The 12,302-nt window shown below is 43.8% G+C and overlaps 1 protein-coding gene across 2 annotated transcripts in view; it reads left to right on the top strand.

Annotated features, from left to right (window-relative positions):
* The first annotated feature begins 3,923 nt into the window (after positions 1-3,923).
* Positions 3,924-12,302, top strand: part of ANXA3 (annexin A3) — a 34,357-nt gene continuing 25,978 nt past the window's right edge. The window contains exons 1-2 of one of the 2 annotated variants that reach the window (XM_048847288.2): positions 3,924-4,020; positions 6,493-6,530. In XM_048847288.2, coding sequence (XP_048703245.2) covers positions 6,516-6,530 — 15 coding nt within the window. In that variant the 5' untranslated portion in view covers positions 3,924-4,020; positions 6,493-6,515. Of the gene's footprint in view, positions 4,021-6,492; positions 6,531-8,135; positions 8,160-12,302 lie in introns of those variants that run through there. The other variant, XM_048847289.2, reaches the window with a different exon arrangement.

The following is a 12,302-nucleotide window of genomic DNA, read 5'->3' on the forward strand; positions in this document are numbered from 1 at the left end:
AAGGCACCCAGAGGAAAGCAGTACATACTGACTTTCATGGATTTTGCCACCCGATGGCCGGAAGCAGTAGCTCTAAGCAACACCAGGGCTAAAAGTGTGTGCCAGGCACTAGCAGACATTTTTTCCAGGGTAGCTTGGCCCTCCGACATCCTCACAGATGCAGGAACTAATTTCCTGGCAGGAACTATGGAAAGCCTTTGGGAAGCTCATGGGGTAAATCACTTGGTTGCCACTCCTTACCACCACCAAACAAATGGCATGGTGGAGAAGTTTAATGGAACTTTGGGGGCCATGATACGTAAATTCGTAAATGAATACTCCAATGATTGGGACCTAGTGTTGCAGCAGTTGCTTTTTGCCTACAGAGCTGTACCACCTCCCAGTTTAGGGTTTTCACCATTTGAACTTGTATATGGCCGCAATGTTAAGGGGCCATTACAGTTGGTGAAGCAGCAATGGGAGGGATTTACACCTTCTCCAGGAACTAACATTCTGGACTTTGTAACCAACCTACAAAACACCCTCCAAACCTCTCTAGCCCTTGCTAAAGAAAACCTACAGGATGCTCAAAAAGAGCAAAAAGCCTGGTATGATAAACATGCCAGAGAGCGTTCCTTCAAAGTAGGGGACCAGGTCATGTCTTAAAGGCGCTCCAGGCCCATAAGATGGAAGCATCGTGGGAAGGGCCATTCATGGTCCAGGAACACCTGGGAGCTGTTAATTATCTCATAGCATTCCCCACCTCCAACCGGAAGCCTAAGGTGTACCATATTAATTCTCTAAAGCCCTTTTATTCCAGAGAATTAAAGGTTTATCAGTTTACAGCCCAGGGAGGAGATGACACTCAGTGGCCTGAAGGTGTCCACTACGAAGGGAAAAGTGCTGCTGGCGTTGAAGAGGTGAACCTCTCCATGACCGTTGGGCATATGCAGCGACAGCAGATCAAGGAGCTGTGCAATAGCTACGCGCCGACGTTCTCAGCCACCCTAGGACTGACTGAACGGGCATACCACTCCATTGAGACAGGTAATGCTCGCCCAATTAAAGTCCGACCTTACCGGTGTCTCCTCAAGCTAAAACTGCTATAGAACAGGAGATCCAGATTATGTTACAGATGGGTGTAATCCGCCCCTCTGGAAGTGCATGGGCATCTCCAGTGGTTCTAGTTCCCAAACCAGATGGGGAGATACGTTTTTGCGTGGACTACCGTAAGCTAAATGCTGTAACTCGCCCAGACAACTATCCAATGCCACACACAGATGAACTATTAGAGAAACTGGGATGGGACCAGTTCATCTCTACCTTGGACTTAACCAAGGGGTACTAGCAGGTACTGCTAGATGAATCCGCCAAGGAAAGGTCAGCCTTCACCACCCATGTCAGGCTGTATGAATTTAATGTACTCCCTTTCGGGTTGCGGAATGCACCCGCCACCTTTCAAAGACTTGTAGATGGTCTCCTAGCGGGATTAGGAGAACATGCAGTCGCCTACCTTGACGATATGGCCATATTTTCGGATTCCTGGGCAGAACACCTGGAACATCTACAAAAAGTCTTCGAGCGCATAAGGGAGGCAGGACTAACTGTTAAGGCTAAGAAGTGTCAAATAGGCCTAAACCGAGTGACTTACCTTGGACACCAGGTGGGTCAAGGAACTATCAACCCCCTACAGGCCAAAGTGGATACTATCCAAAAGTGGTCTGTCCCAAAGTCAAAGAAACAGGTTCAATCCTTCTTTGGCTTGGCCGGTTATTACAGACGATTTGTAACACAATACAGCCAAATCGCCACTTCACTGACAGACCTAACCAAAAAGAAACAGCCAAATGCCGTTCAGGGGACCAAAGAGTGTCAGAAGGCCTTTAACCAGCTTAAAGAGACACTCATGTCTGACCCTGTACTAAGGGCCCCAGACCTTGACAAACCGTTCCTAGTAACCACAGATGCGTCCATGGAAGGGCCCATGGATAAATAAAGTCTTGCTGGCATCTGATTCCACACTAGGGGCCTTGTCTCTGTCCCAGCCCTCACTAAACCCCATTGGTGCCTGTCCAGAATATTTTCCTCTGGGCTCCCAACTGGAGTTGGTTCCTTTAATTCACAGTCCCTTATTGCCATTTTTTAATTCAAAGGCACACACGTTTTTAAAATATTCAGTGTAAGTTTACAATTTTAGAAAGTTCCCCAGAACAAATTAATTTTTATAAGCTATATAGTCATGGCTTTAAAAGTACAGTTTTTTAAAAATACAATTTCTATAGGAGAGACCCCAACCCCAAATGGTGGGATTGCCTCTGAATTTGACTAAGTAAAAGATTTGGGAATGTATAAATGACAAAATACTTCTCAAGACACCCTGGGTGACATATTCCTGCCACCACTGCACCTTTCTGAAGTAGCTGGGACATGCCACTCCCAAAACCGAAGCTTTAAAGATGCAGAATATTCTGCCACACGTCCCCCGCTCACCCCGCCTTCCTATCTACAAATGGTGCTTGCTTCACACAGTGGACTGTGACTGGCCATGGTGACAACAGACTTCTTAGCCAGCCCAGGCACCCACCATTCCCCTCTGTACTTTCTTTCTGAGTGATCACACCATGAACCTCCACAGAGCAAGCACCCCCCCACCCCCGCCTTTCAATCAGTTTGTCGCCAGCCCAGCTGTGGTGTTCTCACAGCCGTTCTAGTCACAAATGCAGAAGAGAGAGAAAATCTGCTGTCAAGGTTCCTCCCCCGATCTGAACTCTAGGGTACAGATGTGGGGACCTGCATGAAAAACCTCCTAAGCTTATCTTTACCAGCTTAGGTCAAAACTTCCCCAAGGTACAAAATATTCCACCCTTTGTCCTTGGATTGGCCGCTACCACCACCAAACTAATACTGGTTACTGGGGAAGAGCTGTTTGGACGCGTCTTTCCCCCCAAAATACTTCCCAAAACCTTGCACCCCACTTCCTGGGCAAGGTTTGGTAAAAAGCCTCACCAATTTGCCTAGGTGACTACAGACCCAGACCCTTGGATCTTAAGAACAATGAACAATCCTCCCAACACTTGCACCCCCCCTTTCCTGGGAAATGTTGGATAAAAAGCCTCACCAATTTGCATAAGTGACCACAGACCCAAACCCTTGGATCTGAGAACAATGAAAAAGCATTCAGTTTTCTTACAAGAAGACTTTTAATAAAAATAGAAGTAAATAGAAATAAAGAAATCTCCCCTGTAAAATCAGGATGGTAGATATCTTACAGGGTAATTAGATTCAAAAACATAGAGAACCCCTCTAGGCAAAACCTTAAGTTACAAAAAAGATACACAGACAGAAATAGTTATTCTATTCAGCACAATCCTTTTCTCAGCCATTTAAAGAAATCATAATCTAACACATACCTAGCTAGATTACTTACTAAAAGTTCTAAGACTCCATTCCTGGTCTATCCCCGACAAAGACCAGCATATAGACAGACACGCAGACCCTTTGTTTCTCTCCCTCCTCCCAGCTTTTGAAAGTATCTTGTCTCCTCATTGGTCACTTTGGTCAGGTGCCAGCGAGGTTACCTTTAGCTTCTTAACCCTTTACAGGTGAGAGGAGCTTTCCCCTGACCAGGAGGGATTTCAAAGGGGTTTACCCTTCCCTTTATATTTATGACATCTGCCTTGGCCTTCGGCCATCTAAGAAGGGGGGCGGGAGGAAATGACTCACTTCAACACATCTGTGTTCGATTTTGTCGGAAAGGGTAAAAATATATTTAAGTTCAGCTTCGCCCCCCCGGCCCAGGGACCGCAAGAAGGAGAGGTCAGGTGCCCTAAGAGTGGAGAAGGCTGGAAGGCAGCAGCCCGGGGAGGAAGGAAAGGGAACTGCTGCTGCGATGGGGTGGAGGAGCGGGGAGGGTTTTCCAATGAGACCCTTGCAAGGCAGGAGGAGCCTGCGGCGGGGGCGGGTCTGGGCGGCGCCCGCTCCTCTGCCTGCTGCTCCGAGCGCCGTCCGCCGCTGCTCTCGCCGCGAGTGGGGACTTTCCAGGTACGTGTCTGGGGGGGGGGGGGAACTGAGACCGCCTCGTGCTTCCCCAGGGGCCGCTGGGCTTCCCCGCTGTGTCAGGCGCTGCCGAAGACCGGGGCAGCGGCTGCGCTTTCCCCGCAGAGCTGCCCCCGGGCCCCGTCGCTCGGTTCCCGCTGCGTGTGGCGCATTCCCCCGCCGCTGGGGGGAGCGTCTGGGTCTCTGCCCCTTTCCCGCCCCAGTCCGCTTGCGCCAGCGGGTAAGAGTGAAATCGGGGGCAGCTGGCAGTCACTGCCCACCCAAGAGCGGAGAGATGAGCCCCCCTGAACTTCGGAAGTGTTCGTTGGCAAGCCAAGCCACACCCCTGCCTAAATTAAACCTAATTATTCACCAGGTGGCTGTGCACGAGTGTCCTTAACCCTCTCTTGGATCGCCTTCCCGGGTTCTCAAATATTTTAACATCTTCCCTTGTTGGGCCACGTACCTTCCCACTGGCAAGTGAAGGGCAACTCGGCAATTATGTACATGGAACAATATTAAGGGAGTGTTTTAATATGTATTGTAGCTTTTTTAAAATATGATTAGGGAGATGGAAACAAGGAGGAACAGCTGTTGCTTTTTGATCAACCAGTTGTCCATAGATTACCAACAAGTGTTCTATAAGTTTAGGCCCCAAACCCACAGGTAGTTTTGGAGCCACTGGACTACTCAGTTTCATTTTCAGGGGTAGTTCCTACAGCCTTGGTGTGTGGGACTTTCAAACGCTGAAAGAGAAACACTTCCTGACCACATTTGTAGTAACATTGGATCTTATTTTTTAATCCAATTTTTAAAATAAAACCTACAGTGAGGGGACAAGCTGCCTGACGGTGCTCCTTTAAAGAAATTGCTTAAAACAGGTTTTTACGTAGGGGAGGTGATCCTTCATGCAGGATTCACTGAATTTAACTGATAGCATTTGTCATTTGGTTTTCTGATGCTTGATAGTACAGATAAGTAGACAAATGTGTGACAAGGGATGGATCAGTTGACGGTTACCTGTTCTGTTCATTCCCTCTGGGGCACCAGGCATTGGCCACTGTCAGAAGACCGGATGCTGGGCTAGATGGACCTTTGGTCTGACCCAGTATGGCTGTTCTTATGACCAAAAGGGTCCAAGGATTCCAGCCAGTAGATGCATAAGGCTAGAATCTACTGGCTTGGATAACAATACAAAATAAAAATATGAAGTCTTTTTACTAAATAGAGACCAGACTTATTTTGAAGAAACTTCAACTTCATATCTTTAAACTACAAAATTAAGTCCTAAAAATCTCAAACTTCTTCTTGGGGTGATGCAGAATCTTGGAGGAACCTAGAAAGGCCCAAAGAAAAGATGAAAAGGTTGTTATGCTTTCCTGTGTGTGAATGGAATTTTACTGTAGGATGAAATAAGGGTGGTGAAAGAAATGGTTGTGTTTCAGCATTAGTCATGTGTATCTGAAGCAATATAAATAAACCAATGAACAAATTCAAAACTCCTATCAGAGTGAGGAACCAGTTAACTTAGGACAGAGTCCTGCAATCTTTACTCATGAGTAATTCTCCTGTAAGAAGTGCCATTGTAATCGATGGGGCTGTTCAGAAAGGTAGAGCTGTTCAGAAAGGTAGAGCTGTAAGGGGGAAAAGGGCCCAAGACTTGTAATTTTTTTCAAAAAATAGTCCACATCCTTTCATCATAAAGTGTTCCTGCCAATGGAGGTTAGACTGTTTTGATTCAGACTACCCCCCCTTGTAATTTCGTGTTGATTGTGGCGTAGGAAGGGAGACTAACTGAACTGTTTTCAGTATTACCCATTAGCTAGCCTGGATCTTTAATTTTAGTAGAAAGCTTTAGCAGACCACTGATTCAGATCACCCTTATTTCATCCTACAGTTAAGCAACTTTGAGTCTAATTCAGCAAAGAAAACTCCGTTTGCAGGAGGAGGTGAAGTCAGTTAATAAATCTGGCTATCCCAGTCAAGGTAGAAGGTGGTGGACAAGCACACAAACCAGATCTGATAAGAGGGGGAGGGAGAAAGGAGAGTCTGCCAACTGTTAAGACATTTTTTTCCAGATTTTTTGTTTTTATAATGTCAAGGAAGGCGGGAGGATTTCTTTTAAACAAAACATTGAGCTGAGTGAGTATGTTTAAACAATGTGTCTGCCAAATGGAAAAATCCATGTAAGGTTCTGTCTTCAGACTCAAAAACTCTGTACTGTGTATGCTGTCAGAACACAAATAAAGTCTGATCCAAGACTCAGCAGAGCTTTATAGTTTCCTGAGAGTGAGAGAATGTAGTTTATTTATTTTAATCTTTATAAACTTTTACCTTCGCTCTCAGTAAAAGGTTCCTTAAAAAAAAAAATCTGCTGTGTTGGTTTTTAAACATTGGAAAGTTGATAACTTTGTTTTTTATTATCAGTAAATATAAATTAGCACAATGTATTCTATTAGTATCTGATTTGTTTTTCAGGTTTTCAGTGAAACAATCAAATCATGGCATCAGTTTGGGTGAGTTTAAAAAAAATTATTAAAGATAAAAATCACAGGACTTTCCAGAAGTTTTTTCTCCCTAAAAGTGAGGCAAACCTCCCACAAAGAGTATCCCTGTGGAAAAGAAACAAGATCAAACTTTTTCAAACACACAGATGTTTGTCGCTTCTAATGATCACTAGAAGGTCAGTTAGAGCTTCTGGATATTTGCTGCTTTTGAAAAACAGGCCAGTTGTTCTAGGCACCTAAATATGGATTTAGGAGCCTAATTTAGGACCCCCATTTTTGAAAATCCTGGCCTAGATGCACACTTCACCTCTTTGATTTGTTTCCGGATCTATGACACCCAGCACCCTCGAGAAATAGCTGTGAGGTGAAAGAATTCCCTGTTTACCTTACAGAAGTATCAGTCTGTGCCTTTATGGATGTGTAAAATAAATGCCGAGGAAGCTCAGGAAAGGAAGTCTGCCTGGGAGTTGTTTGGCGCAGACTACTGGGAATGAGGTTCTGTTCCTGAGTCTTCCATTGACCGCTCGTGAACTTAAGCAAGTCTTACTTTCTCATGTGCTTTGAATACAAGAACAATGGAAAGGTATCTCCATTTCTATAAACTTCATACACTATACACTTTCACCTCGTACAATACTTAGCTTGATCTACCCCAGGCCAGGTACCTGAAACTTTCTGATTAGCCTTGACAGGAACCAGCTGGGTTGCTATTCTGTCCTGGAACAACCCTGCTCCAGTTTTAAAAGATGCACATAACCTTCCTCATCTTCCCAGGTTCTGATGGGCCCTGAGTCCTTAGTTGGACCACCTGGATTCAGTGATGTGTGGAGGCTGTTGTGTTCAGGCATTTTTACTGGCTTGAGCATGAGAGCAACTACTCCCACAGGGGCGATTTCATCTCAGAGGTGGAAGAGCTATGTCATTGAATTAATGGCATATAGAATTGAGACAGAACATTTTGCTTTGTATTAATGTTTCAAAGTGGGACAGTGCCCCAGTGGGTAGATTCACATTACTGACCTAATGCAACAAAACCCTGCTTGGAGACTAGAGAGTTCTGTTTTATATAGATTCTTCTACAGTCCTCTTCACTGTAAAGACCTGAACTCTGATCCCTGCAGGTTTCCCTACTCCAGACAGACATAAATTCATAAACTGGTTACAAAAATGACACATCTGTACTGAAAGATTGCTGTAGAATAAGCGAATCCATTTATGTTTGAAAGCTGTCTCATGAATGCCAGTGTTAGAAGAGCATATTTTATAATTGCCATACTAGTCCAATGGTTGGAACTTGAGGCAAGACCAAATCAGATTGGAAATAAGCCATAAATTAACTGAGGGTAATTAAATTGTTACAATGATTACCATGGGATGTGGTGGATTCTTCATCACTGACCATTTTTAAATCACAATTTGATGGTTTTTCTGAAAGATCTGCTCTCAAATAATTCCTAAGGCAATTCTGTGGCCTGTGTTATACAGGAGGTCAGACTAGATGATCACAACAGTCCCTTCTGGCCTTGGAATCTGTGAGACTAGCTGGAGGTGTGTTTCCAGTGAACAAGATGTCCTGGGAAGAGAACAAGCAACTCCTCCTTCAGTAAATATTGACACAGAAGAAGGCTACAAACAATGGTACACAAAGCAATACAGGAAAGAAAAGCATGTTCGATGTGGATTTCAAGCTAGGAAAATTTTCAGCCAGAAAGCTGGGTGGAGAAACTCGATAGTCCTTTGAGTTAAGGGAAAGTATTTCTAAATATGTCTGCAATGAGGATGAGAAGTGCTTAACCACTTATTCAGAACTAAATAGAAATTGAAGTAAACCTGGTTGATATCACTCTCTGCAACGACAATTTGAAAGAAGTAATTACACACTGCAGTGAAGATGAAGTAAATCCTCTAAACAGAAAACTAACAAGGAGAGTGTTAAGTTATGGCTTAAAAGGGTTGTTATATGATAAGAGTTCTTAAAACAAGACCGATCATGCCTGTCTTCTTAAGATGTTATTTATTAGGGGTAGTTACACAATGCTTCCAGCACCAAAGGAGCAGGATCTTTTTCTGGAGCTCTTCAGGCTCTGGGTATGAATCAACTTTGTCAATTCCTCCTCTAATTATACCGCTTTTGTTTTTGTAGGCTCTTGATAAAAACATAAATTTTGGCTATTCCAAGCAAACTCTCTTCCTGAAGCTTTATGTAATTTGATGACCCTGCCTACAGGGGTCATGAGGTAGCATTGCCTAACTTTGAGATACTTCAGCTCTGAAGAGGACTTAATATCTCATAACCATTCACTGCTAGCTCAGTATTGCATAACTAGACTAGAGCATTAATAGAGAGATGGTCCAAACCAAAATACAGATTCAAACAGCTTGACCTTTGGGAAAGTAATGAAATGTAGTTATTTGACAGCAGTTTGGCCTGTGCAAAGAGGTGGCAGTCCAGTTCCAACATAGGTATTCGCATTGCACGTGGAAGCCTCATTAGCACTCTGCAGAGGCCAAAGATTGTTAAACTGGTATTTTGTTTGTGGAGTAAAAATTGACTTCCATCTTCATGTCTCTTCATAGCAGCCAGTAGATCCTTTTGTCTACCCTTGTCATCTGATGCAGCCTTTCAGTCCCTCTGCACCTAACTGACTTCATGTCTGTCTTTAGACCCTCTTTCTTGTCTATGACCCTTCCGCCTCCCCCCACCCCCCGTAGTCCTTTCTCTCATGAAACTAAGCCAAATCCCCATTCCCTGTCCATCTGTTTTCAGACTGATCATTTATTTGTTCTTCTCATAACCCAGCATATGGACTGATGCTCCCTGTAGCATATGAAGTATTGCACCCTGCTGCATTTCTGATGACCATTTATCCTACAAATAGTCAAGTTCTTTTTGAACTTTTGAGTATGAGTAGTTTTATATGTCCATTGTATTTTGCTCTGTAATAAGGTAGTGTCAAAACATTGCATTGATGAATGATTTGTTGAGTACCTATACAACTTCATGTGTCCTGGAACAAAAGGAGACAGTTGCCAGGAAAGGATTGGTGGGATAAGGGACGCTGAGGGGCTACAGCTGCCAAAAGTGGGCTTTAGGTTGAATAATTATGGAAACGAATCTGTTCTCTGGCCCACAGAGATGGTCTCACCAAGACAGGGTTGAGGCAAGTTAGCAGTGCATGGGCGGGGGGGCAGGGAAGCTCATATTACTGCTGTGCATGCTGTACCTGTTCTGTGGATAAAGAGAGGCCATCCAGCTGTAGGGAAATCAGTCTGGCACCATTCAAATTTTCTTTTGAGGAAGAAAGTCCTCCCAGGAGGGAGATATTGCCAGACCTAATAAACTAGTCCCAGGTGTGCAGTGACTCAGAATGTAGCTTGGAATGCATGGAAAGGAATGAGTTTGAGCCACTCAAGTGGAGGTTTCTGGAAGAGTGGTTGTGATCTTGGAGACTGCACTGTTACTGGTGGTGCTTGCCCTGGACTTCACCTCTGACCATTTATCCATGGGATTATGTGGTGTGGGGAAGGCATTTTAAAAACAAAATCTTCTAGGATGTTAGTTCTTCCAGGACCCCTGATTGCTTTCCCCACAGTTCAAAATAGGTTAAATGAAGCTCATTGTACTTCATCCTGTTCACTGGAAAGTGATGTGAAAGCATATTATTTTGGAGAAGGGATGCTAACTGTTGTAGTTTATTAGCCCAGCTGGGATGATAAACAGCTGTGAGATCTCAAGGATAGACTGCTAGAAGCCTTAGATGTGTCTAGGTCAGGTTGGGTTCAGAGCTCCTCCTTGCTTAACTCTCTAAACCCAGTGACCCTCAGCTACTTTCTATTCCGTCTCTCTTGTCTCTCACCAGTTCTTAACACTGCTGCAGCCAGGTCAGTTCTCCTTTCTCTGCTCTTCTCAGCTTGAATCAGGAACTACCCTTTTCTGGGACTTTTTACTAGCAGGCCTCTGATCCCGATCTTGCACAGAGTGTGGAGTTGCTGTTTCTTTCAACAGCAGGTTCTTACAACATGAACGCATATTTTGTTGCAGCTGTAAATCACCACGTTGATTTGCTTTTCAAACACCCTTCTTGACTAGGATGGAGACCTTCTAAATAATAAGTATAACCTTTGAATGAAGGGAATAGTGCATATGAAATAAGGGAAAAGGTTGCTGAGGGGGGAAGATCTTAAGATGTAAAGGACTAATGTTTGATTTAGGGGGTGGTAGAGTATCTACTGTGCAAGGAAAGCATGAGGCCTCAAATGATTTCATCTGAAGTATGAATATTTGAGATTTGGCCTATTTCATGCATTCATTAAAAGATGGGGGTGGTTTTCTGGCTGGAGAAGGAAAGGAAATGTTACTGTCATACTTTGATCCTAGTATTTTTCATAAGACCTAACGCTGTCTAATATGAAGTACTCTTGGATCTCTTCAGTTGACATCTGTTAGCCTGTGGTGCTAATTCAGTGTTTCAAAACTATTTTGTTTTACTCTGACAGTTTTGCAATACCCCACAAATTCTCAGTTTTGCTGTATCAGAACTTAGGCAAATCTTCAACTGTGAGGAAATGGTATTTGAGGCACGAGTCGGTTACTTGTAAAATAGTCACTTTTCAAGGTGTGGCTTCATCTGTCCCATTCACACTAACCCAGGTGGTTAGTGACTGTCTTAATGAGTGTGGTTACCTTTCTGGTTTACCATATACCACCACCATTTCCCCCCCCCCCCCCCCCAGTTGCTGGAAAAAACAGATTGTAGATTCCATACTTGGCTACAGTTTTTCAGCCTATCTTTATTAAAATAAGTTGAGATTTGTAGAACATCAGACGCTTATGAAACTGGAAGACAGGAATTGCCATACTGGGTCAGCCTGGTGTCCAGTGTCCTGTCTCTGAGGGAAGGTCTACCCTTAAAATGCTGCATTGGCCAGCTGGAGCACTTAAATGAAGGCACTGCTACACCAACAGAGGAGCGTGTAGTTACTCCACCTCCCTGAGAGGTAGTAGCAATGGAGAAGTGCTCCTGCCAACATAGCACACTTTAAACAGGCAGTTAGGTCGGTATAACTTTTTTATAACTTTGTGGATTTTTCACACCCTTGAGCAATGTAGTTAGACCAGACCTGAGTCTCAGTGTTTTAGGTGAAGATGCGAGAATCCCCAAAAAGGACTGTTTTCCAGCTCTGGATGTCTTAGCCAGCCATGAAAATTGACCAAATAACTATCAAGGCTGTAAAGATAGTAGCTGGTTGTAGAGTAACTTTCCCACCTGCTGTCAAAATGCTGAAGGTGGGATGATTTAGAGAGATTTTTTTAAAAGGTTTACTACTGTAGCAGGCTGGACTGACACATTCACAGTCTACAGCAGTAGCTTGTGATTAAACTTTAGAAATAAACAAGAATGTTTGTTTGGATTTTTTTTTGGCCTGGATAAACTAGTGAAAGATATAAAACTCAAGAAATTTTGGTAGCAAAAATAATTGGAACTCTTGAAATTCAATGACAAATTCAACCTGAACTTGTCTCACTGTGAAAAGCACTGCACTCAATGCCTCCTCTAGTCTGGACATCTATTCTGCGTGATTAGGCACTCTCCCTGCAATTGATAGCACATGGATACCATTGCACCCCCACTGAACTCAGTGACTCCATGTGGGTGCAGCAATCCACCTATGCACTGGCACTGTGAAGAGTAGACTTTTTTGCTAATTCACACACAACTGGGAGATACCTTGCCAAGTAAATGAGCAAACAATTTTAAAAAATGGGTATTGAATTACAAA

Source organism: Caretta caretta, chromosome 4 (genome assembly GCF_965140235.1).
Source record: "Caretta caretta isolate rCarCar2 chromosome 4, rCarCar1.hap1, whole genome shotgun sequence".
Taxonomy (NCBI): Eukaryota; Metazoa; Chordata; order Testudines; family Cheloniidae; genus Caretta; species Caretta caretta.